The sequence below is a fragment of the Capsicum annuum genome, chromosome 3 (genome assembly GCF_002878395.1).
Source record: "Capsicum annuum cultivar UCD-10X-F1 chromosome 3, UCD10Xv1.1, whole genome shotgun sequence".
NCBI classification, from domain to species: domain Eukaryota; kingdom Viridiplantae; phylum Streptophyta; class Magnoliopsida; order Solanales; family Solanaceae; genus Capsicum; species Capsicum annuum.
The window spans coordinates 164,795,423-164,822,785 of record NC_061113.1 but is presented as its reverse complement, the minus strand read 5'-3'; the positions used below and the strand labels follow the sequence as shown (position 1 = coordinate 164,822,785).

Genomic DNA, 27,363 nt, shown 5'->3' with positions numbered 1-27,363 from the left:
TTTGTTGTGCATGTTGTCTATTGGCTGCAAATAATAGATTAGACCTAATCATTGGTTTGCTTGAAATGAGAAATCAATTTAATAGGAAGTGAATTATCAACGGAGATTTGGAAGCATTAAACTTCCATCTAATGATTAATGTTGTAGCAAGGTTAATTAACTTAAGATAAGATCTGGCTAAGTATGCGAATTTTCCTAAGTTCAAAAGAATTAGGTAATCTAATATATAAATAGGTCGAAAGACATTTAGATAGTACTTTGATAATGATAATTTGTTGTTCCTACATGTCATCAAAATCTTGAGCTATAACTAGTGCAAATCAAGTGCCAATACTCATAGTTAACACAACTTTGGTTTTCTATAACATTAATTTGAAACATTGAAATATTAGTTGCAAGCTGTTAAAACAAAGTGAACTAAAATTTTTGTTTAATCTCTGAAAACCCCCATTCATAGGAAGTTGTTAACTATTAGTCGATTCAATCATGAATAACTTAAATTAACACCATATTCCTTATGGGATTTGACCCCAACCTAGTTGGGTTATATATTTTACGACGACCGCTTACTCTCTCATAAGAGAGGTGTAATTTGGGCGTATCTAATTTTAGCGCCATTGTCGGGGAATAAGGTCGTCAATTGAGTATATTTGTGATAATTGACTCATAGTTATAGTTTTCTAAATTATATATTTATTTGTTATTTTTGATTTTTATAGGTTCTTTGTTGTATATGCCATGAACCAGAAGATCAGGGGAATCCCTATTACCTTTTAATCCGGAACCTCATTTGATTGGTAGAATGGTTGACCAACAAGAAGCTAAGAGATTAGCCGTTTTGGCTAATGCGCAACTTAATCAGCGAAATGCTAATAACCCAGGTCGGGTACCTAATGCGGTTGATAATGACCTGGGAGGTGATGATATGATTGAGCCTAGAAACAGGAGGCGTGCTGGGAATGTAGTTGCACCAGTGAAAAAGAATCAGCCTATTAGAGAAAGAACGAACCATCAACTCGCTGTGCAGTTCACATTTGATGATAAAGATGATGCTAACTTGGATGAAGCTGGTGCTACAGGAGCAATTATTCCACCACCACTAGCACCAGGTGTGAAGTTGAACATCACTAGCACTATGATACAACTGATAAAGCTGAAAGGGTTATTTGGTAGACTTCCAGGGGATGACCCAAATATGTATTTGGTGAATTTTATCAACATCTATAAATCTTTTGACAATCCTAGAGTTGGGTAGAATGCAATCCATTTGTATCTATTCCCATTGTCTCTGTCTGGAGAGGAAACTCTGTGGCTGAATGAATTAGCTATTGATTCAATAACAAACTGGAGTCAATTAAAAGAATCTTTCCTAGAAAGGTTCTTTCCGCCCTCTGGGATGTTACAGTTGAGGGTCGAGATTAGCAATTTCAGACAATTACCAAATGAGGCACTGCACAAAACTTGGCTTTGATTCAAGAAGAAGCTGACACAGTGCACCAACTATAAGATGACCGATGAACATTTGATGGAGACATTCTATAGAGCCCTAAACTTCATCACCAAATCAACTGTATAAATGCTGCAGGAGGAGCATTCATGGAGCTTACGTTCACTGAGGCTGCAGATATGTTGGAGTGGTTGACTAAGACAAGTAGAGCTTGGCATACCAGGGATTCTATGGTAACAAACTTTACTATGTCTAGTGGTATGTCTGCGAAGCAACATCGAAAAGATGAGGAAAATAACCAAGTATGGCACACATGAAAACCCAGATGGATCTACATACAAAACATTTATTATCTGGGAAGACTGAGAAAGTGAAAGTTGTTGGGTCACAAAGTAGAGATGATTCTGATTCTGAGGAAGAGGCTAACTATCTAAATAATTCAGGGGTTTCCAAGGCAACAGCCAAGGGAATCAAGGTCAGAACTATTACAACAGAGTTGGTTACAAAGATAGGGACCAAGGGAGTTGGAAGAACAAAAGTGATAGGAGTAGACTGTATGTACCTCCTAGAAGCCATGATAATGCTGCCACTAGTTCAAGAAAAATGTCCATGGAGGACATGATGGAGAAACTATTAAAGGTAGTTGAAACGACCAATGCCGAGGTGACGACGATGAAGAGTAACTTATCTTCCATAAGCCAACTAGTAAATTTGCACTAAAATTCTATCAAACAGTTAGAGCAGCAGATAAGCCAACTCTCGATAGCATTTAATCAAAGAAAGGGAAGTACATTGCCGAGCGATACAATGCAAAATCCTTAGAATAATAGTTCTTGCATATCAATTACCACTCGGAGTGGTAAAGTATTACCTAGCCCTTCTATGGGCAAAGTTGTGATTAATGATGTAATTGAAGAAGATGTAGAAGATGATAAAACCTTTCCAGTGGAGTCGGAGAAGCTGGACGGAAATACAAGTACATCTAACCATCAGCAGGTTGATGAGCTAGAAAAAAAGGGAAAAGAGAAGAAGGTAGTGGTTACTACTCTCCTAAAACCACCTTCCGCCTTCCCCCATCGATTGAAAAAGAAGATTGATGACACAAAGTTTAGAAAATTTATGGCAATGCTAAAGCAGCTAACAGTGAATATGCCTTTTGTGGAGATACTAGAGCAGATGCCCGGCTACGCTAAGTTTATGAAGGACCTTATAACAAAGAAGAGAATATTTAGCTATGAACCGGTGGATAATTTTCACTATTGTGGCACTGTATTAACAAGATCTTTGGTACAAAAGAAAGCCAATCCATGAGCGTTCACCATTCCTTGTACTATTAGGTCGCTTAATTTTGCTAAGGCCTTATGCAATCTCGGAGTGAGTATTAACTTTATGTCTCTTATTATTTATAAGAGGTTGGATTTAGGGGATTCTACACCCATAAATATATGATTGGTAATGGCGAACAGGTCAGTGAAGTGGCCAGTAGGGATATTGTATGATGTGCTAGTAAAGATGGCCAGCTTTATATTTTTGATAGATTTTGTTATTCTGGATTGCAAGGTGGATTTTAAGGTACCAATAATCTTGGGTAGACCTTTTCTCGCAACCAGAAGTATGCTTATTAATTTGAGAGCTTATAAGCTACTGATCAGGGTTAATGATGAGGTAGTCCACTTTGATGTGTGCCAGTCTATGAAGTAATCCAAGGAGATGAGTGTATTCTCTATTATTAATATTTATTATGAAGACAAGCAAGAGGTTCCAATCGAGGAAAAACTTGTTGTGGAAACTCTGGCTGCAGTTTTGATGAATTTTGATGGTTAAGGTACCGAGGAGTACGAAGAAATAGTGTGTGCTTTGATGGGAATAGGATCCTATTTATATTCTTCCAAGAAGTTAAACCTAGATCTGGAAAATCGGCCAACATCACCAGCTAAGCTATCTATCGAAGAGCCACCGGCGTTGGAGTTAAAGAAGTTGCCAGGACATTTGCGGTCTGTGTTTTTAGATAGTAGAAACACTTTACCTGTGATTATTGCTGATGATTTGGTTGAGCACTAGGTTGAGGCACTTATCTCTGTGCTTAGAAGATATAAAAGGGTTATAGTTTGGACTATTGCCGATATCATTAGTATTCCTCCCGGTATTTGCACTCATAAGATTCAGCTTAAGGAAGATTGCACACCAACCATTAAGCACCAACACCGCCTTAACCCACTGATGCAAGAAGTGGTTAAGAAGGAGATTATTAAATGTCTTAATCCAGGAGTTGTAGACCCTATTTCTGAAAGTATGGGTAAGCCCCGTCCAATGTGTGCCCAAAAAAAGGGGCATGACTGTAGTAGAAAATAAAAAAAATGAGCTGATTCCACTCAATCCTATGACAGGGTGGAGAGTTTGCATGGACTATTGTAATCTCAACTCATGGATTCTGAAGGACCACTTCCCGATGTCGTTCATGGATCAAGTGCTTGATAGGTTGGCGGGAAGAGGTTGGTATTGCTTCTTGGACGGGTATTCAGGCTACAAACAGATTTTTATTGCTCTAGAAAATTAGGAGAAGACGATATTCACTTGCCCGTATGGTACTTTTGCTTTCAAACGGATATTGTTTGGTTTGCGTAATGCACCCACCACTTTTTAGTGGTGCATGATGTCTATCTTTTCCAATATGGTCGAGGATACCTCGGAAGTATTTATGGATGACTTTTCAGTGGTATGCGATTCTTTTGAGCTATGTCTGAGAAATTTGAGTAGAGCATTGCAAAGATGTGAGGAGTTTAACTTAGTGTTGAATTGAGAGAAATGCCACTTCATGGTGAAGGAGGGCATTGTCCTTGGTCATAAAATTTTAGCTAAGGGAATTAAAGTCGCTGGCCCAAGATCAAAGTTATTGAGAAACTACCACCCCCTATTTCAATAAAGGGAGCGCGAAGTTTCCTTAGTCATGCAGGGTTCTATCGTCGATTTATAAAGGACTTCTCTAAAAGTGCAAATCTACTTTGTAAGATACTAGAGAAGAAAGTCAAGTTCACTTTTAATGATGATTGCAATAAGGCATTTAAATATCTTAAGGAGAAATTAGTTTTTGCCCCAATCATTATTACATCGGATTGGTCGATGTTGTTTGAAATCATGTGTGATGCAAGTGGAGTGGTGCTTGGGGATGTGCTTGTCCAAAAGAAAGACAAGTTGTTTCACTCCATTTACTATATGATCAAGGCATTGAATGGGGCTCAGAAGAATTACACTGTGACTGAGCAGGAACTTCTCGCGGTAGTCTATACATTTGAGAAGTTCCATGCTTACTTATTGGGGGACTAAAGTGGTAGTGCATACAGACCATGTCTCTTTGAGTTATTTGATGGCAAAGAAAGATGCAAAGCCAAGGCTAATCAAATGGATGTTGCTTCTTCAAGAGTTTGACATTGAAGTCAAAGATTGAAAAGAAAGCAAAAATCAAGTTGCAGATCACCTATCTAGACTTGAGGAAGATCAAGCAGTCAAGGATGAGCTCGAAATCGATAATGCATTACTGGATGAGAAAATCCTGGTTGTTGTGCTTAAACGAGTACCTTGGTACACGGACTTTGCAAATTACATGGTAAGTGAGATTATCCTAGAGAATCTTTCTTTTCACCAAAGAAAGAAGTTTCTTCATGATGTTACACACTACTTATGGTATGAGTCATATTTATTTTGGTGGTGTATGGATAGCGTTATTAGGCGATGTATCTCGGAGGTGGACATGTTGAGTATTCTGGAAGCTTATCACACTTCTCCGGTCAGAGGTCACCATGCAGGTGATCGTATTGCAAGAAAGGTGTTGCAGAGTGGCTATTATTGGCCAACCCTATTCAAGGATGCATATGAGTTCATGAGAAAATATGACCAGTGCCAGAGACAAGTGTCAATATCAAAGAATCAAGAGATGCCCATGACAAAGATGTTGGAAGTTAAACTATTTGACGTCTGGGGTATTGATTTTATGGGGCCGTTTAGGAGATCCTATAGACTAAAATATATCTTGGTAGCTGTGGACTATATGTCCAAATGGGTTGAAGTAGTAATCTTGGCTGATAATAAAGGCAAAAGAGTGGTGTCTTTTCTAAAAAAAAAAATATTTTCTCCTATTTTGGAGTGCCGAGATCTATCATTAGCGATGAGGGATATCACTTTTGTACCAAAATATTTTGGGCTGCTTTGTTGAAATACGATGTAAAGCAGCATAACGTGGCTACTCTATATCACCCACAAACTAGTGGGTAAGTGGAAGTTTCGAATCAAGGAATAAAAGCAATCTTCGCTAAGACGGTGAATGGGAGTAGAAAAGATTGGTCTCGAAAGCTCGATGATGCCTTGTGGGCATATCGAATTGCTTTCAAGACACCTATTGGAATGTAACCATATCAGTTGGTCTATGGAAAAATATGTCACCTTTCGGTTGAACTAGAGCATAAGGCTTTGAGGGATCTTAAATGACTGAACATGAATTGGAAAGAAGAAGCTTAGTTAAGGTTGGGACAATTAAATAAAATGGATGAATTCTGTCTCGAGGCATATGAAAGAGCTGACCTGTATAAAGAAAGGATGAAGAATTGCCATTACCAAAGGATAGAAAAGAGAGATTTTCAAGCTGGTGATTAGGTGTTATTGTTGAACTCTCGACTTAAGCTCTTTCTGGGCAAATTGAAATCAAGATGGTCGGGGTCGTTCAAAGTAAGTCAAGTTTTTCCATCAGGTGTGGTGGAACTTGAAGGTAAAGATGAAAGTTTGTTCAAATTTAATGGGCAAAGAGTTAAGATCTATGTTGGTCCAACAGATGATGCAAAGCTATTATCCACTGTGTATCTCGATGAAGTCTGAGTAGTCAAGATAACCAAGTCATGTCGCGACAGTAAATCAGGAGCTATTGGGAGGCAACCCAAATTGTTATGTTGTAAGTATGTTTGGTTTAAAGTTTGTGTTCGTAATGAGTTGTTTAGGTGTGCAGGGATAAAGGTGAAATCGATGTTGTCAGTAAAATAGAATCGACGACCAGAGTGGATGGGTTATCAGCAAGCTGACGACGCATTACTTGATGTCGTCAGCTCAAGTAAAAATAGGCACCATTCTGGATAAGGGTGAAAACCATAGCTGATAATTCGTCACCCTCATGATAAGCTATCACATGAGGCCGTCAATTGAATAAAAAATGGGATGCAATCTAGATAAAGCTGACGACCAAGGATGATCAACTATCACATATGTGATAAGTCGTCACACTTGGTCATCAGAAGAGTAAAAATTAGTCAACATTTTGCCTTAAGATGACAACGCAAGTGACGGGCTATCAGACATGTGATAAGTCATCACTTAAGTTTAGGCCCAAGTAAGGAAGTCCGACCCAACCCAAACTCATCAGCCTTAGTCTTTTCGAATTCCCAAAAATAACCTTGCCCCATTCTATTTTTCTTTAGTGTATTTTCTTTTCATTATTAGTATTTATTAACTTTAATTGGTTTTCATTTATTACTTATTAGATAATTATAGAAAACAAAAAAATAGGCTACGTAGGTGCAATCACTTCACCTTTCCCGTCGGTCTTCCTTTCAAAAGCCAATATTCAACTTTCTCTTTTTCTTCTCAAAACCAAGTGAAAAAGGTGTGAAAAATCTCCTTCTCCTTCTCTGAGAAATCAGTCAAGCTCACCTGTTCTTCCCTGAGCAACTCAGAAAATCTTATAAGGTAAGTCTGCAACTTGAGTCGACTGAGAGAATTAATCATGCCTCCTAAAGGAAAAGCAAAGAAAGTAGCTGAGAAGGTAACTAAGGAGAACTTGACTTATAAACTCTTCAATGAGTTTGAGAGTGAAAAAAAAGAGCCACATCTCCAGAGACACAAAATAAGGCAGAATCTAAAGATAGTTGAACCTCTTCTACAACCTGAGGAAGAGGTAGTTGAAGAAGTTGAGTCTGAGGAAGATAACTCCTCTCCATCTGAGCGGGCTTCATCAGAGTAGCCAAATTCTGAGGATCCTTCACCAGAATACCCTTCTTCTAAGCATCCAACTAGTGAAAACCCTCATATAAGGGGAGATATGATAAAATGCAAGAATCCTGGTGTCCAAGAAAGTGTCAAATGGCAGGTTCCCGGAGCAAATAGAATATACCATGATGGAATGATAAGAATAAAACAAAGAAGTTTTAAGAGGACGATATGTGAAGAGATTAGGAACATCACTGCTGGGCTAACAGGTAATCCTAGATGGAGAAGGCATTTAAAGACTATGATTTGGCATGGACTACAAAGGGAGGTGAATCATTCTGCCCAACACTAGTCCGGGAGTTTTACGCAAACTACCAGGATACACTACACTGGAGAATATGTGTAAGAAAGAAGAGAAAGTTGTGGACCTGCCCAACATAAATAAGATTCCAGTGAGGGGAGTAATGGTGGATTTATCGAACAACACTATCAACAGATTTCTCCATGGCCCAAACTTTATCCCTCCGATCCCTTCTCCAAAACTCTACTATAGGATACAGGAAGGGGCAAAGCAACGCCCTTGGTTGGCAAAGATTATAGCTGAGGGAAAGCCAAAATGGTTGAAAAATGCAAGTGCAAGGATCTTTAAGGCCTCAATGACTTAGGAGGCAAGATTTTGGTGGGGCGTTGTATGATCTAGATTAATGCCAATAGCTGGAGACAACATTATAAGAGAAGATAAAGCAGTTTTGGTGGCAAGTTTAATGTCCAACTTTCCCTTGAACTTTGGGAAAATTATTGCGAATGAAATAAAGATTCGGGCAATAAGATCCAACACTGCATACCTCTTTTCTTATTTGGTTATGAAGTTGTGTGAGGTTGGTCATGTACCTAAGATTACAGGCTTTCATCAAGAGATTAATGCACGAAAAACTCATAATCCCATCAACTATGATGAGAATCAGCCTATGCTAGCTTTGGGCAAAGAAGTTAAAATTGAAAATGAACCATTCAGGACTGATGTAGTATAAATAGTTGCACTGATAATGGTTCAACGCAAAATGTGGAGGTGTCAGTTCTCGAAGCTGTATAACTAACATCTTCTGTATGGGCAACTTTAGTTCCTGAGAGAAAAGAAAATCCCATAGTTGCACCACCGGTGTCGGAGTATGTTTTTACTTCTCTTAATTTCAAGAAGATAGTGAAGCAAGGAAAGAGGTTCGATGCATAGTTGAAGTTGTTTGCTACTCAATTTGAATCTACCGTGGATAAAAGAATTAAGGTGGCAATTGAACCATTCCAAAATTTACATAGACGTGTTGATGAGTTGGAGAACCGACTTAATGCAAGATTTAGTGAGATATAGATCCCAGACCTTGCAGTTTTCAAAGCAACTTTGGACAAGGTGAAAGCTAATATTGTGGCATTACAGCACCACCAAATTATGATATCTTCAGACCCTATTGCTGAAGAATCCGAAGATAAAGATCCACTGTTTCACATCACTGAAAACTAGTGAAAAAAAAGGAAAGAAAACAACGACAAAAAATATAAAAAAAAAAAGAATTGATAATGATAAATGAAGAAGAGCGGAGAAGAAAGCATAGAGAAAGGCAGATAAAAAAGAGCTTAAAAAAGCTATGCGAATATCAAAAGCGGAGGGTGAGCCAGTGGAAGAAGCATTAAGAGTGAGAGTTGTGGGAGCCTCAGCTAGTAGGCCTCCATTGACTATTGGTGAGAATATTGGGGAGTTTTTCACTTCTTCAACCACTGTGGTAGATGCGTCAGCATAACTTGATGCTATTGATGTGATTGCTCTTGCTGATGATGCAGTGGCAGAGTCAACGGTTCATGATTCACGCGCTTGAAGCATTGCGGGTATCCCCTCACCTTTGTTATTTAGTTTTATTTTGTGCATTGAGGACAATGCATGATCTTATCTATGGGGATGTGGGGTACTTGTAACCTAAAGGGTATATTGTCTATGTTCTTTACCCTTGAGTGGTATTTAGTTAACCATAATGTTTAAGGTTATTGTTGTGTTTGCGTATTATATTTTGTTTCGTGATATTTTATGGTTAACTGGGAGAAAAATAAGTATCTAGAGCGGTTGACATATTTTTTATTGATTTTTGGGATAAATGATAAATACCTCTCCAATTGTGTATTTTGCAACTGTGTGATATGTATCTATATGAGACTATTGTGATTCTTTTTATGGCATTAGTATTAGGGACATGATAATCAATGCTAACAATTGCATGAACTGGATAGGTAGTAACATGTGATGTACCTTTATGCTCTATATGTGTGGGATACTACCAAGTTTTTTTTTGTGTATTAAATCCAGAACTTGTTCAGTTAGTCTTACCTAGGTTATAGGATAGTGGTTAGGAAAGGATCATAGGCCATTTTTTATATTAGTACACTTTTAGCGTAAATAACCTTCCATGTGTGAATGATATCCCTTGATCCTAATTTTGAGCCTGTACGCCTATTTTTCTTGTTAGACTTATCACCTTCCTATTTGTATCACAATGAACTTGTTTTGGCCCTGGTCCTCCTTGGACATTATGCATTTTAACTTAGGCAAATCGTCTAAGTTGAGGGTGGATATCATAGGGGTGCGTGATGTAAAATGAATATGAAGAAGGGTAAAATAAGAGAAAAGAAAGTAAGACTGGGTGTAGTAGGAAAAGAAAAAAAAATTGTGAAAAAAAGAAAATGAAAGACTAAAAAACCACTCCCAACCTGAATATGCTTTAATAAAGAAAGGGAGGAATAAGGTTAGTAAGTGCTTTACAAATGGTTAATAAGTGAGACCCCAAAATAGTGTAGTGCCAAGGAGGCTTAGTCACTTTAAATATCCTTACGTATCATATCATCCCCAAGCCTACGTTACAAGATGAAGACAAGTCCTATAGTGATCCTAACTTAACTGTCTAAAAACTTAGGTAATGAAAATAAGGACAAGCTTATGGTATTTGACATACATTGATTGGAACTTTTTTCTGAGAGTGAGTGTCTCTTGGTCATCCCCACATTGACATACTTGATTTCATATATGAGTGAGGAGAGACTTCTTTGTTGTAAGGGCACATGGGTTATATTGCTAGCTGCTTACTTATTTGGGAAGTGTAACTTGTATTTATGTGTGGGTGTTTTTTGCTAATGTGATGTCATATCTTGATTCCCTTATGTCACATTGTTGTTCTTCATTAATACACATGGTTGGGTTTAAAGTGATTGAACTTGGAGAAGGTAATGTGTTTTGAGCAAAAGTTGAAGATTGACTGTCATAGGTACCTTGCATTCTCTTGGTTAAGCATCGTAGTATAATACTATGTTAGTTGCTTGAGGACAAGAAAGTATTTTAAGTTAAGGGTGTTGATGTGCGAGCTTTGTGCTAGCACATTTAAGGCTTTTAACTCGGAATATTTGTAAGTTCTTAAGTAATTTTTGTCGTTTTTGATTATATTCTCTGTGATATTGCAGGTAAGTCAAGATGAATGAAAACCTACGACAACTATGTCAAGAAAGACAAATTTTGAAGAAGTAGATAGGAGGCTTGTAATTGACGACTTGGCTGATAAGTCATCAACTTGGTGATAAGGCGTCAGAAGAAGTCGACAGCTAAAAACAGTATGTGAGAACTAAAGTGAAGAGTTGACGACTTGACCTGATAAGCCATCAACTTCTTAATAAGCCATCACCCCAGATAGTCAGCTGTAAGCGGAGAACATGGATTTTGAAAGAGAAGCTGATGACTTGGTCTGATAAGTCGTCAACTCCCTGATAAGCCATCAGCCTATGTCGTCAGCTATGGAGTGAATTTTCTGTGATTTGAAATTTAAATCCAAAACTAGCTTAAGTATTTAAGATAAAGTTTTAGGTTTTCAGAAGGATCTTGAACTTAGTGGAAACAATCGTTTTTGGATATTTTTCTCTGAATTTTTGAATTAAGTTTTGGGATTCTTATTGTGGTTTTGAGAATTCTCTTGTGTTTGAGAAGGAAGAACAATCATATATCTTCATCGTTTGTAAATTAACTATCATTGAATTATGAATTCAACATATGTTATTTCTTTTTATATTATGAGGAGCTAATTCTCTTAACCCGAGTTGTGGGATCTATGAGCTTGTCTTGTAAATTCATTAGTTGAATCAAGATTCTCAAAGCATTAGGAACTCCTTGATAATCCTTCTGTTGTGCATGTTGTCTATTGGCTGCAAATAATAGATTAGACCTAATCATTGGTTTGCTTGAAGTAAGAAATCAATTTAATAGGAAGTGAATTATCAATGAGGATTTGGAAGCATTAAACTTCCATCTAATGATTAACGTTGTAGCAAGGTTAATTAACTTGAGATAAGATCTGGCTAAGTATACGGATTTTCCTAAGTTCGAAAGAATTAGGTAATGTAATATCTAAATAGGTCGAAAGACATTTAGATAGTGCTTTGATAATGATAATCTGTTGTTCCTACATGTCATAAGAATCTTGAGCTATAACTAGTGTAAATCAAGTGTCAATACTCATAGTGAACACAACTCTGGTTTTCCATAAAATTAGTTTGAAACATTGAAATATTAGTTGCAAGATGTTAAAACAAAGTGAACAATAACTTTTGTTTAATCTCTGAAAACCCCCATTCATAGGAAGTTGTTAACTATTAGTCGATTAAATCACGAATAACTTAAATTAACACCATATTCCCTGTGGGATTCAACCACAACCTAGTTGGGTTATATATTTGACAGCGACTGCTTACTCTCTCGTAAGAGAGGTGTAATTTGGGCGTATCAGAAGATATTCAAACAATACCACAATAATCAATGAATAAAACCCAAAGTTTGTAACTGAATTATCAATCAAAATCAAGAACAAAGTAATCCCAAGATCAAAATTCGAATCCTGGAATCCAATATATGTCTTTAAGTATATGGAATATGTAAACTAACTAAAACATGTCAAAAGAGTATTTATAGAATATAAGAAAACCCTAAAAATAAAATCCCAAATGAAAAAGGAAAACTGAGTCGGTGGCCATCTACAGATCGTAGGTGGGGTCCTACATAGGTTCCCTCTCTCCTCCAGCAGCTTCTGAACTCTCTGGACTATGATCTTCTGAAACCTACTCTGTCACCTACAAATCGTAGGTGCCCTACGTAAGTGGTAGTCTTCTTTTCTGCACTTCTAAGCCTCTGGACTTCCAACTTTTGACACTTATATTAGCACCTACGCCCAGTAGGTAGTACCTATAGTTCGTAGGTTCCCAGGTAAGTAGCCCAAAACTTTAGTTTCATCCTTTTCTTCAGTTTAGCATCCAAAACCTAGTTTCTTCCAAAAACATAACAAAAACACATCATATCTAACAAAACAACCTAAGTAATTTGCATATTTTAATCATTTTAAGCATCGAAAGTGCTATGAATCCATAGCACATCAACAACCTCTTCAGGTTCAACAACTATATCATCATGTTGGTGATATTAAAATTCACACTAGGAGCTAGCAGGGGTAACCCCAGGATCTAGTGAGGGTAACACAATTGCTCCAGTAGCACTAGCCTCATCTAAATTAGCATTATCTTCATCATCCAATGCAAAATTAATTGTAGGTTGTTGGAGTCCAATGTTTCATGCTTATTAATTTTGATATGTCGGGGCAATATTATTAACACATTGCCCATTTATAAGATCAACTAACTTATCATTACCTAGATCCTTTTGCACACGACTGGGTGCGTCTATGTTCTACTAGTTCAATTAGGCGGTGATAAGTACAACCGATCTTTCTACTTCTTATCATGCTTCCATATTTCTTCTCAATATTCTATTAAGTTTAGGATCGTAAGTCAATAGTGGTTCACCAGAATGGCGAGTACTTGTCATGCACAATTATAGCCTACGAATACAAAAACAACAAATAAAAAAAATTAGAAAATGAGACTAGAAGTTATATAACACACATAAACTTAATTAACAATTGTATTCCCCAACAACGGCGCCAAAACTTGATACGTCCAAACTACAACTCTCTTTTAAAAAAGTGAAAGCGGTCATTGTCAAATATATAATCCAACAGAGGTTGGGGTTGAATCCCACGGGTAATAAGGTGTTAACTGAGTTGTATGTAGTTTAAATGGTGATTAGTTGATAATTTTCAAGGAATACGGGGTTTTGCATTGAACGGTGAGTAATTTTACTTTTGTTAAACTGTAACAATTAATCTTGCAACAAAATCAATGGAGAGAAAACAAACTAAAACTGTGTTTACCTTGGTATTCCATCACTTCCGGGTCACGTAAAATATGAGTTTGTAACAACATATGCAATTATAATGCAATTGATTTCAACTTTTCATCCAAGTGTTTTCCAGCCTATGCAGATGATTTTCACTTTAATTCTCTCAAATTTAAAGTGATAAGATTCTAATTCAATTTAATCCTCAAGAGATTAATCTCGTTCAAGCATCAATCTTTATTCAAAGGTTAGAAACTCTGAATTCTTGTTACTAAAACCTATTCCTGATATTAACCTCTTTATTCAAAGGTTAGAAACTCTGGATTCTTGTTACTAAAACCTATTCCTGATATTAACCTCTTTCTTCAAGTAAGTTAAACTTATGCTTGTTCTTATATTTTCAACTGTTAGAAATCCATTAAATCAAATGAATTGGCAATATAATCACAAGATTAATACAAATTCAACAATACATGAACCCTAAAAGTAATATCCCACCAAGGATCCCACAACCCTAGTTATAGAGTTTTTAGCCACTTATGACATGAAAAGAGATTAAACAAATAAATTTCATAATCTTTAGAGTAAAGTTTACAAAGTGGAAATTAAGAATTCCAATCTATAATAGAAAATCTTGTGTTTTAGCCCCATGAAAGTTGCTTCTCCAGAGAGAATATGCATTACAAAATATCCAAGTATAGAAGATGCCAATAAAATGAGAATTTAAAATTCAAATATGCGATACCGCTTCACCCTTGGCAAGTCGTCTGACAGATTATCGGCAAGGTGACAATTCATCGCTTGACTCGTTACCAAATACAACTTTAGATCACTTTCTTCTTAACATTGATGGTTAAGGTGATAATCCTTCGAGGACTTGACGGTCTGTCAACTGGATCGTTACTTGCCTTGAATTTTTGAGTGGATCTATTTTCGAGCAACGAGCAGGGGTGACAGTCTGTCGAGGCCCCAACGACCCGTCAGTTGGGCCGTCACCCACCTTCAGTTTCCCATCCATTCTGCTTCAGCTTGACGGGAGGTGTGACGACTCGTCAAGACACTGACGGTCTATCAAAAGAGTAGTCACCCTTTTATTTTATAGCACAATTTTCTCTCTTTTGTGTCATTGAACTTATTTACTGAAAGTAAACACAAAACACATTAAAAATACTAACAACTGCTTGAAAACTTGCAATTATTCATGATTAAAGATGCAAAATGTGTCATCGTAAGCCACACATCACTTATATTACAAGCATTTCTCCTGTATAATTGGTTATTGATCATTTTAATGTGTGCTAATTTTGATCATTACAATTCCAGACACATAAATGTACAATATTTAATTGTTTATTAACTGATGTGTCGGCAACTAGCAAAATACATTCTTTTGCATCCAAAAATTTAGACAACTATTGGATATCTAACGAGCTAAAGGTGACTTGTGTAGCCTATACATGTTTATTGATGTTGTTTATATTACAAACATTGCTAAAAAAAATCTGGTTATTGATATTTCCAGCACATGCTTATTTGGGCTATTACAATTTAATACACATAAATGTATAATATTTAATTAATACTTAAATAAGTGTGTTGATCACTAGCAAAATATATTCTTTGCACCCAAAAAAATCCAAGTCAAGTACGACTGTACGAGTATTGATTTAATAGCGAGGAGCTTGGAAATGGTAAAATAATTTTGTAATAGAAATTTATAGAAAATAATAATCTATAATCAATATCGATATCTATAATCTATTAAAAGTGTGAAGACCCTTAAAAAAGTGATTTAAACTTTTTATCCTTCATTAAAAATCCTCATTTAGACAAAACTGTTTTTTCACTATTTTCTTTAATTTATTATTTAATTATTTTTATTATATTAACTAAATTCCTAAAATATATGGGACTTCTAACATATGGAAGGAGAATCAATTAATATTTTTCTTTGTACTGATCAATTAGAAAAATACTCCTAAAATATGATAGAAAAATACTGCTAAAATAAAACTCTATTAAAAGTGTGAAGACCCTTAGAAAAGTGATTTGAATTTTTTATCCTTCATTAAAAGATCTTTCATTAGACAAAACTAGCTTTTCACTATTTTTTAATTTATTATTTAATTATTTTTATATATTAACTAGATTCCTAAAATATATGGGACTCCTAAAATTAGTGTTGTAAAAGGCGTTCGCCACGTTACCAATGGCGAATGGCGAGGTGAGGCCTGGTCACCTCTTCACGTTGTGGCGCTGCGACAATCAAAAGGCATCGCATTTGCAAGAAAGTCGACATGGCAAGGTGAGGAGATATGGCGACAATGACATTGCCTTTTATTTTTTTAAAAAAATTAGGGTTTTATGTATATAAGCTAATTTTAGGACTTATTTACCCATTCTGGCTCTACAACTTACTAATTGGTGACTGCCGCTGCTACCATTTATCTCACAAGTTCGATTTTAGGGATTGACAATGTACTCTGACGACTCTCGCTACTCCGATAAGCAGTGAACTACTGATTTCTATTTTTTTGTTCTTTCTTCTTCTTCTTAATCCAGCGATTGGACTTGTATTTTGGTGCTGTTTTTTTCTTCTTCCTCTTTTTCTCTTCTTCTTCTATTTTCCTTCCACTGTATTCTGTAATATGTTATAAGTTACAACCTTACTTATCTTCCAGACTTACACTGTTACTGTAACAGTAACCAGTAAGTTGTAGCCTTATTATGTAGTTTTTTTTAATAACTTATATAACATTAACATAGTATGATAGTAATATACTAATTGAAATTTTGATCATTTATTTATTATTTTAATATTTTTATATTAAGTGTCGCCGCACATTCAAAAGGCTGTCGCCTCGCCGCGTGACGAGGCTGGGCCTTGTCGCCTTTCGCCATCCAAAACACTGCCTTAAATATATGGAAAGAAAATCAATTAACATTTTTTTTTGTACTGATCAATTAGAAAATAACTCCTAAAATAAGACTCTATTAAGGAAATACTTCTATAAATATTGAGATGCACGTTAAACTAGAGAAGAAACCCATTTAGTTGTTGAAAAACTATGTTTGATGCTCATCTAACTTGATTTAATTGCATGTCTAGATTGGTGGATGCTTAATTTTTTAACCTTCAACTTCTTCACTAGTTTTTACAACATAATAGAATTCAACGTGTGTATATATATATACATTTTCTTTGCTTTCATTTAAGTTATTCCTTGGGGTCAAAATTTTTTGCTCACACAAGAATTATTTTCAGCAAAACTCAAGCTTTGTGATCACTATTGTATTATTTTGTTGTAATTTACAGGTGTTATTACTATTGTATTATTTTGTTGTAGTTTCGGACGATGTTTTCGAAGCTTGTTCGTTACATAGTTTCTGTGCATTCCTTTCAACTCGTTAACACAGTTTCTGTGTATTCCTTTCAACTCATTTTTATTCCTTAATTTGCTTCGATTTCTCCAATTCTTTAGCCTACATTTATCTTGCTTTAGGTTTTAACTATCTAACTTTATGCCTTAATCTAATTTCTTCATAACCTTCTATCTAGGGTCATGTCCTTGCTAAACTGAAATTGCATCATGTCCGTTCCATACAACATAACCAATCTAACCATTATTTTCTAGAACTAACTTTTAGCATTCTTAAATAAAAACTCCTACATGAAAAAAAGTTTCCAACTCTCAAAACAGACCTTGATAATCACATAATCTTCTAGCATGTATTATAGTGCTTAGGCAAGACAAAACCACTAAGGAAAAAACATGTTGCAAGACGACATAAAAATATTTAGCGGGTACCTAAATATAGGATAAAGTGATAGTCGATCAAGAATTCATGGTGCTTCTATGTATGAGCAAAGCACTAAAAATAAAATTGATAATTTGATCAAAAAAACAAAACAACTCATTAGTTACATATTCAAAAGAAGCAAAAAAAATCAATAGATTTTCATAAACTATAAATTTCGAAAATGATTTAAGAGATTAAGTCATAATACCCAAACTATATAGCTTTGATCGATTAAACCCATTAATAATTCAATCTGTCAGGGTTTTTTAATAACTAAACAGTAGGATAATATAGTGTATCAACTCTTGACATGTAGTATTCAAAAAGTAAGACTAAAACAAAATTTAACGAAGATATTGAAACACTGATCCAACTTATCCTAACTACAAACTCATTCTTTTTATTTTCCACCGAGGTCTGTCAGAAGAGCCACAATCTCTTCATAGTTTTGTACTCCATATAATTGAGTCTGTTGGGTTAGAAGCCCCACCTAGATTCTCTAGACTTCGAAACAAGCATAACAAAATTTGTAGACTTTAGCAAAAGCAAAGTTTTCATTATTTATTTACTCTGCCAATTATGCGACCCTTAATTAATCTATCTCGTTTTTTGTGATATGGAAGAGGGTTTAATAATGGTGGTGTGCTTTGACATGGAATGTCATACCAAGTTTGTATTTATTTACAACTCTAATTATGGTAATTATTATGCTATCAAATAAATAATTAGTTAAATAATTAACTGACAAATATTTAAGAAAAATAGTAAATGACGTTTTCCATATAAAACAAACTTTATTTTCAATTCTAATTATGGTAATTAGTAATGCTACCAAATAAAAAAAACAATTTTCAGTACTCCTAATTTAGAATGTCTTATCATATATTAAAGTCCTGATCCCATATATTTTAGGATTTAATTTTATAAAGATAATTAGATTACAAATTATAAATTGGGAAAAAAAAGGTGAAAAGAAGATTTTGTCTATTACGGAAATTTTAATGAAGGATAAAAAGTTCAAACACTTTTAATTTATTATATAAATTATAGATATAGATTATAAATTATAGATTATAGATATAGATTGTAGGTTATAAATAATATTTAAGTTTCTACTATAAAATATCTAATAAAATTAAATCATAATAATCAATAAGAAAAGTTTTGACACTCGTATAATATTCCTGAAAATAAAAACAAAAGGCAAAAGTGTTACCCCTTTGTTATCCCCAACCCCCAAGCCCACATGGGTCACACCGTTTTCACCTAAAAATCTGTAACAGAAATTTCTGTCCTTTCTTCCTCTTTCTACCAATGAATTTCCCCATCCTTAGAACCCTAGAGCTCATTAAATTTCTAGGGTTTCTCCATTTCTCTCTCTAAATTTTATCTTTGACTTTTTCAGATTTCAATTCCTCCAAATAGATCAAATACCCCTTAATACTTTCCTTTTTAATTAATAGTTTTTGGTGCTTCTCTAGATAGATTTCAGTTGTTTTTCCCTTTAATTTATTGTTCGGTTACTAGAAAAAATTGCCAGATTATTTTTTTTTATATATGGACAAATTTGAAGGCGGTGGGAGTAGGGGATTTATGGAATTTGGTGACAACCGACCTGCAGGTTATCCATTTTATACTTGACCCTTTGTTAATTTTTGTCATTTAAATTTAATTTGTTAGATCTTTGTTTTATTTTTGCGAACTTTGATTGCTCTTATCAATGAAAGAAGTTTCTGGACTCAACATTAAAGAGGTCAAACAAACTTCGGTTGAATTTTTTTTATTTTTTGAAAATGGTGGTGTTGGCCACCCTAAGTGCACCTCCACTATTCACTGAACAGGATCAATCCAGTACGTGCTTCATTGCTGCAATGCCACACTCGTTGTTAGTTAAATTTTGAAAATTGTTTTACTCTCTTGGTGTTAAAATGGCTAACCCTGTTGTTAGTACAACAACAACAACGAACCCAGTGTAATCCCATGAACAACAACACTGTTCCGATAGACCCTCGGTTCAATAAAAAACAACAAATAGTGATGGAAGTACAAGAATCAATAGATAGTAATAAAAATAACAGATAATAAAAGAGCAGCACCACAACAAAATAATACGACATCTGAAGTACAAGAAAGAAGACAAGAACCTACAAGTGTAATACTTGATAACACTGTTGTTAGTCTTTTCTTTTTTATGACAATGCGGATAATATGAGGTCCATGTCTTGCTTTGTCACGCTGCATTAGTTCTGTGTCAAAAGGAAATTGTTTATGGTGAATTTTCATGCTAGTGTTAATGATTGATTTATAAAGCTTGACTTCCCTTTTGGACGCAGCAGTAGAAAAATTTGATGCTTCACAATACGCATTCTTTGGTAATGATGTTGTTGAAGAAGTTGAACTAGGTGGGTTGGAAGATGAAGAGGATGGTCTTCCTCCGGCTGCGTTTGATGATGAAGAGTATCAATTAGGCCAAGAAGAGGTTGCTTTAGCTTTTGGCCATTTGCATTTATGTTTTTAGATTCCTTTTTTAATCATATTTAATTAGGCCAAGAAGAGGTTGCTTTAACTTTTGGCCATGCATTATGTTTTTAGATTCCTTTTTTTAATTTTTTTTACGTTGGGGACAGGCAGTGAATCAAATATCAAAACAACTTTGTATACATACCTTCAATTTCCTTCTGATTTGGCTTAATAGCTTGTTTCTAGATGCTGCTTTATTTTTACTACTCCTAATTGGAATGTCTATTTTGTGTAAGCTTCTTATACGTATGATGGACTCTTAGGTTTGCTTTTCCTCCCTCTCACCTTTGCATTCATTGGTTGGATTCGTTTTAGGAGTTTTTCTGGCATATCCTCTTGTCTTAGGCTTGTTTTTGCTCTTATGTGAAGAAGCTAATTCCAGGTCTGAATTCATTTAGATAAGCATTTGTTGTTTAGCTACCAATCTTTGATTATCTCTGAAGCTAATTTCCTTGTCTGAATTCATTTAGATAAGCATTAATTGTTTAGCTACCAAACATGAGGGAGTAATTCTCTTAAGGTTTGCATGCGTAGTTTAAATGGTATTTATGGTTTTAGATCATATTTCCAATCATGTTTACGCCCTCCTCCAGAAAAGCTGGTTTAGCATATTTTTTTTCCTTTTAAGTAGTTCATCGGAGATCTTTATGCATAAAAATAAATTTTTGTTGTGTCATTTTGTAGTTCCAGTTTTAACTAGTTTGGCTTTGATGTAAGATACTGGTATTTTTGGTGTCGTTACATTTTTTTCTGTTTAGCAGTCAAAATAGTTAGTTTTGAAGATATTAGGGATGAGTTACTGGGATATTGATCACTAATTTGGTTGTGTTAGTTTTTTTCCCCTTCGTTTTTTGATAAGTTGATTGTGGTAATCATTTTCTTTTTGAGTATATTGGTGTAGGGAAGAAGGTGGTTATTACTGACTTTGAAATGGTCCAGGCTTGTTTGATGAGAAATTGAAGCGGATAACAATGTTTTGGTCTTGCATATTTGCTACGTTGTTATGTATACCTGGTCATTTCAAAATCATGGATTTGTTCCTCTGTGTTAAATGTGTGCACTTTGCTCGAACTTTTACTTTTTTGTAGTTCAGTGCTAAATTTGTGAACCTTTGCCTCTAAACAAGTTCTCACTTGTAGGGTGAAGCTCTTGGATCTTTATCTGAGATCGATGACCTTAGTGGCACATTTTCCAAGGTAATTCTTTCTAAAGTGTGTTGGTGCAATGCAAATCATTTTTTTTATTAATATTGTGTTGTAGCTTTGTGAGGAATAACTGAGATTACTTAGCTTCCATTGTTTCCATGTTTTTTCCAAGTTTAGATCCTTTCTAGTTTATGTACCCTGAGCTTTACAGGATTGTTAGTGCTTCCTTTGGTCTACATTGCCTTCTGATAGGACCTTACAATCTTTTTCCCATGTAGCAATGATTTCTGCAAGTCTGTAGTGCTGGATCCCTGTGTCTACTGCAAGTCTATAGTACAGAACAAGATCATTTTTCTTTTAAGTTTGAGATATTTAAGGATGAAAATTTTTACTGGACTGTCTTGTCCATACAACACCAATCAGTGTTAGATTTTTCTCAAAATGTTAGTACTCCAGTTCATCCTTCTCCTTTCCTAAGGGAAACTACTTTTGAGTTCCTTTCTCTTTGGACATCCATTTTTAACTTGAGATGTGCCCATCATTCCCAGCTAGTAGTTGATTGCATTCTCATTGTCTCTCATGCAGCTTTATAAAAATCGAGGGGGCAAAAGAAAAAAAGCTGATGCACATAACCTTTATAACCCTCTGATCAATTCCTTACAATCAGTGCATTCAATTTGGTGTTTGATAAGTTGTGTTTTTGAGAGTTGGTACTGTGCACCGTTTTGTCTTTTCTCATATTAGGATTCCTGTTCATTTTAGAATTTTCTCCCTAAGAATTTTCTACCACAGCAGCTTGTAGTGCACTTTTACTTGATCAAAAAGAAGAAAAATTAACAGCGTCTTATAGTGCACTTCCACTGCTATGACTTCCTCATTGCTGGTAAAACAAGAGTGGGGGGTTTCACGAAAGTATGTTATGTTGACTATGTTTTCTTGACATCTGCTGGAAGTTTATGATGTCATGGTAGCTTTTCATCTCAACTCCTACAAGCTGTAGTATTGCTTATTATTAGTATCTTACTTGACCACCTTCTTCCACAGTTCAACAAGGATGATGGCGGCGCCATAAAGCCAAGATTTATTGGTGACAGGGGATACAGAGAGAGTAAGTATACTGTATGGATATCTTTTGAATTAGTTCTGGAGTATATTCAATTTTCTTATTATAGAATCTGTATAAATTTGAAAGCAATGCCCACAGGTCATGCTATTCCTATTTCTTTCTGGGCATATTTTGGTTGGGTCTTTTATCCTTGGAGCCTTCACAAAAGAAATAGATGCGCTAAGTAGTCAGAAACAGTGATATGCATAAGAATATTCACATTTGTTCGACTTTAGCCTAATTTGGCAGATGGTCTTAAGAGGTTCATAGACATTATCTCACTTTGTTAATTATTGATATTCTGTATAAGTATCTATTGGGGTTTTGCTTTGTGATTTAGGGATGCAAGCTTTTCAGTTCCAGTAGTCTATATTTTACGTGCAGTGCACATAAAATCCATCGTGATAATTGTTACTCCCTCCGTCCATTTTATGTGTCATCATTTCCTTTTTGGTCCGTCCCAAAAAGAATGTCACCTTTCCTTATTTGGTAATTATTTAAAGACGCAATTCCACTTTTACCCTTATTAGTCCCATTTGGTAATTATTTAAAGACGCAATTCCACTTTTACCCTTATTAGTCCCACTTAATTAAAAAAAGTTAGTAGCACATTTTTTGATAAAGGGCAATTTGGTAAACATTACCAAGTCTTCCCTTATTTCTTAAACTCTGTGCCCGGTCAAATGGCGATATATAAAATGGGACGGAGGGAGTATTACATATAATCCAAAGCAATATGTTACATGTTGATCTTCTATAAATTAATATAAAATTCTATAAGAAAAATTTCTATTTTGAAATATTTCTTGTTTTTGATGCAACAACAACTTACCCAGTGTAATCCCACAAGTGGATTGGGAGGGTAGGAATTAGGATGTACACAAACCTTATCTCTACCTTTACGGGATAGAGAGACTGTTTTCGATAGACCCTTGGCTCAAAAGAAGCGTAGACAAAACAAGATAGACAGGAAAATAATGACGACAAAATAGCAAGACAAGCACCGCAAATGAAGCAACATGTTGTAGTGAGAATTGAAGAATACGATACTACGCTAATACGAAATAATACTACTCAATAAAGAGAAGACCAAAAGAAGGGATTGACCCCTCGCGTATCCCACATAAAAGTATGACAACACTCGGCTGCCCACTACTCTTCTCACCCTAATTCTCGATCTTCTTACTTTGTTATATATGGTCATGTCCTCAGTAGGCTAAAGATGTGCCATGTCCTATTTAATCACCTCATCAGTGCGAGGTTAGGGAGATCCCAATTTTAGAGTTTGAGTATTAGATGTGCGGAAGCATAATATAAAAGAATCTAAAGTGCAAGAAAAAAAATACAGGGGGGAATTTGAAGGAACTATCTAAGAATTTCCTAGAACGCGAGGTTCTAAAGCCTTCTCAAAATTCAAGTAACAATGGTAAATTTATGAGAAGAATCTAACACTTTCACTTGAGAAAACAAATCAAAATGATGGATTCAGATCTCGACCACTTTAAGAGACAACAATTAATATGTAAAAACTACCAGCAACGATACCAAAAATATCATATGAACGGTGAGTAAATTACCTTATACCTTGAATTATGAAACTACTAAAGGTTGAAAGATAAATTTTCAAAGCACAAGTGACAAATGTTCATAGAAGGCTATACTGTTATCAATTACAACACTAGACCCAGTATATTTCCACAAAGTGAGGTCTGGAATAATATACCAAGGTCGTAATGAGACATGAAACAGGATGTATAGCATAATAGAGATAAGAGATAAGAAATAATAACCCTAAGTATCAGAGAAATAGGAAATAAGAGGAATATGAACAATATGGAATAGGGGAACAGAAAATGGATACCCATGTAATAGTAACATGCACTCACAGACCTATTACACCCACCACACCCAAACTCTCCTAACACCTAGCCACAACCTACACACCCACACTAGCCTTCTACCCTAATCCGCGCCTTCTACACCTTCCTGTCTAGGGTCATGTCCTTAGTAATTTGAAGCAGCTCCATGTCATGCCTAATCACCTCCCTCCAATATTTCTTTGGCCTACCTCTACTCCTCCTGAAACCATCCAAAGCTAGTCTCTCACACCTCCGAACTGGGGCATCCGTGCCCCTCCTCATCACATGCCCAATCCATCTCAACCTTCCTTCTCGCATCTTGTCCTCCACCGAGGCCACTCCCACCTTCCCCCGGATAACCTCATTCCTAGCTTTATCCCCTCTAGTAAGGCCACACATACAACAAAACATTCTCATTTCCGCCACTTTAAATCTTTGAATATGAGAGTTCTTGACTGGCCAACACTTCGCTCCATACGTCATGGTCGGACGGACTGCCACTCTGTAGAATTTGCCTTTAAGCTTAAGGGGCACCTTCTTATCACACAACACTCCCGAGGCGAGCCTCCACTTCATCCAACCTGCTCCAATACGTTTAGAGATATCCTCATCAATCTCGCCATTTCCCTGAATCATAGACCCCAAATATTTAAAACTATCCTTCTTACAGACATTCTGAGAATCCAACCTCACCACCACACCGTCCTCCTGACTCGAGTCACTAAACTTGCCATTCCAAATACTCCGTCTTGGACCTACTCAACCTGAACCCTTTAGATTCCAGGGTTTGCCTCCAAACCTCCAATTTCTCATTCACCCCCTCGCGTCTTATCAATTCATCAATCAACACTACATCATTCGCAAATAACATACACCACAGCACCTCACCTTGAATACTTTGCGTCAACACGTTCATCACCAACCCAAAAAGGAACGGGCTAAGAGTCTATCCCTGATGCAAACTTGTCTCGACCGAAAAGTGCCCCGAGTCTCCTCCAGTCGTCCTCACCCGAGTCTTTCCTCCATCGTACATGTCCTTAATAGCTCTGATGTACGCCAGCGGAACTTCTCTCACCTCTAAGCATCTCCAAAGGACCTCCCTAGGGACTTTGTCGTACGCCTTCTCCAGATCGATGAACACCATGTGCAAATCCCTCTTCCTTTCCCTATACTGTTCCACCAATCTTCTCACCAGGTGGATTGCCTCTGTCGTCGAGCGACCAGGCATAAAACCAAACTGATTCTCCGAAATGGACACTACCCTCCTCAGTCTCTGCTCAACCACCCTCTCCTAAATCTTCATAGTGTGACTCAACAACTTAATACCCTTATAGTTGTTGCAACTCTGAACGTCACCCTCGTTTTTATATAATGGAATCATCGTACTCCATCTCCAAGCCTCAGGCATTCTCACAGTCTTGAAGATAGCGTTGAACAAATCAATCAACCACCTTAAGCCTGCCCCATCAGCATACTTCCAAAAATCTACCGGAATCTCATTAGGCCCCGTCGCCCTACTTCTCTGCATCCTACGAATAGCCTCTTTGACCTCCTCTACCTTAAAACATCTATAGTAACCGAAATCACGGCTCTCCTCCGAGCGCTTCAACTCCCCTAACACAATGCCTCTGTTCCCTTCCTCATTTAAAAGTCTATGAAAATACTCCTGCCATCTTTTCTTAATGTGACCATCTTCCACCAAAACTCTACCGTCCTCCCCCTTAATGCACGTCACTTGATCGAGGTCACGCCCCTTCCTCTCCCTAACCTTAGCAAGCCCATACAACCTATTTTACCCCCATTTCTCCTCTCAAACGCTGCTGTCTTAGCAGCTGTAACCGCTAACTTAGTTTCTTCCCTTGCAACTTTGTACACCTCTCTATTCATCCGCTTCTCCTCTTGATCTTTACTCTCAATCAACTTACCATACGCCCCCTTTTTAATCTCCACTTTCTTCTTAACTCCTTCATTCCACCACTAGTCCCCCTTATGTCGTCCTGCTCGACCCCTCGAAACCCCCCAACACCTCTCTAGCCGTCTCCCGGATGCAGCTGGTCGCCTTATCCCACATGACATTCACGTCCCCCTACACTCCCACACCCCCCATTCCCGCCACCTTCTCCCTTAACTCCAGTGCACTAACTGGCGTTAAGCTACCCCACTTAATTCTAGGTCGCCCCTCTCCAGCCCTACTCTTTTTGCTCGCCCTACTCTTTTTGCTCTTCTTGATAAACAAAAACAAGTCCATCACAGAAGCCTGTGCTGAGTCGAAAGATGTTCACTCAGAATGACTTTACAATCCTTACAAAGAACCCTATCCCCTTTCCTAAGCAGCAGAAAATCAATCTGAGCCTTGGCTGATGCGCTTCGAAAAGTAATAAGGTGATCCTCCTTCTTCGGGAAGCTCGAATTCACAACCACCAGTCCAAAAGCCCTCTCAAAATCCAATAAAGCAACCCTCTCACCATTTCTGTCGTCGAAACCAAACCCTCCATGCACCTCATCATAACCTCCCGGAAAAACCCCAATGTGCCCATTGAAGTCCCCTGCGATGACAATTTTTTTCGAGCTAGGCACGCTTCTCACCACCTCGTCCAAAGCCTCCTAAAAACTCGCTTTCACCTCCTCTCCCAAGCCCTCCTGCGGTGCATACACACTATACATATACGATTATCAATTATCTCAATATAATGTGCATTAACAATTAGGGTGTGTTTGGTATGAAGGAAAATGTTTTCCTAGAAAACAAGTTGGTTTCTTATTTGTTTTCTTATGTTTGGTTGGTGAGTGGAAAATATTTTTCAGAAAATGTTTTCTATTGTTTGGTTGGTGAATGAAAAAATACTTTTTAGAGAATATATTTTAGTGTTTAGCTAAAGAGTAAAATACATTTTAGAAAAATAATTTTCACCTTGGAAAATACTTTTTTTTTTAGGATTTGTTCGATATGGAGGAAAAACATTTTCTAGAAAAATAAGTTGTTTCTTACTTATATTTTTGTGTTCATTATACAACAACAACAACAAACCCAGTGTATTCCTACATAGTGAAGTTTGGGGAGGGTAAGATGTACACAGTCCATACTTCTACCTCTAAAGAAGTAGAAAGGCTGTTTCCGATAGACCCCCGGCTCGAGACACGGAATACTAAACAAATTCATAGTAAAGCATGGAACAAGATGGCATAACATAAATACGACACCCACAAGTAATAGTAAACAGAGAAAAGTAAACAGATTCGTAATAAAGCATGAAACAAGGTATCATAACAAG

General features: G+C 36.4%; 1 protein-coding gene across 3 annotated transcripts in view; it reads left to right on the top strand.

Annotated features, from left to right (window-relative positions):
- Positions 1–18,674: 18,674 nt before the first annotated feature.
- Positions 18,675–27,363, top strand: part of LOC107852273 (protein PAT1 homolog) — a 25,092-nt gene continuing 16,403 nt past the window's right edge. The window contains exons 1-4 of one of the 3 annotated variants that reach the window (XM_016697337.2): positions 18,675–19,083; positions 19,799–19,941; positions 21,122–21,178; positions 22,172–22,235. In XM_016697337.2, coding sequence (XP_016552823.1) covers positions 19,020–19,083; positions 19,799–19,941; positions 21,122–21,178; positions 22,172–22,235 — 328 coding nt within the window. In that variant the 5' untranslated portion in view covers positions 18,675–19,019. Of the gene's footprint in view, positions 19,084–19,795; positions 19,942–21,120; positions 21,179–22,171; positions 22,236–27,363 lie in introns of those variants that run through there. The other 2 variants (XM_016697336.2, XM_047408431.1) reach the window with 2 other exon arrangements.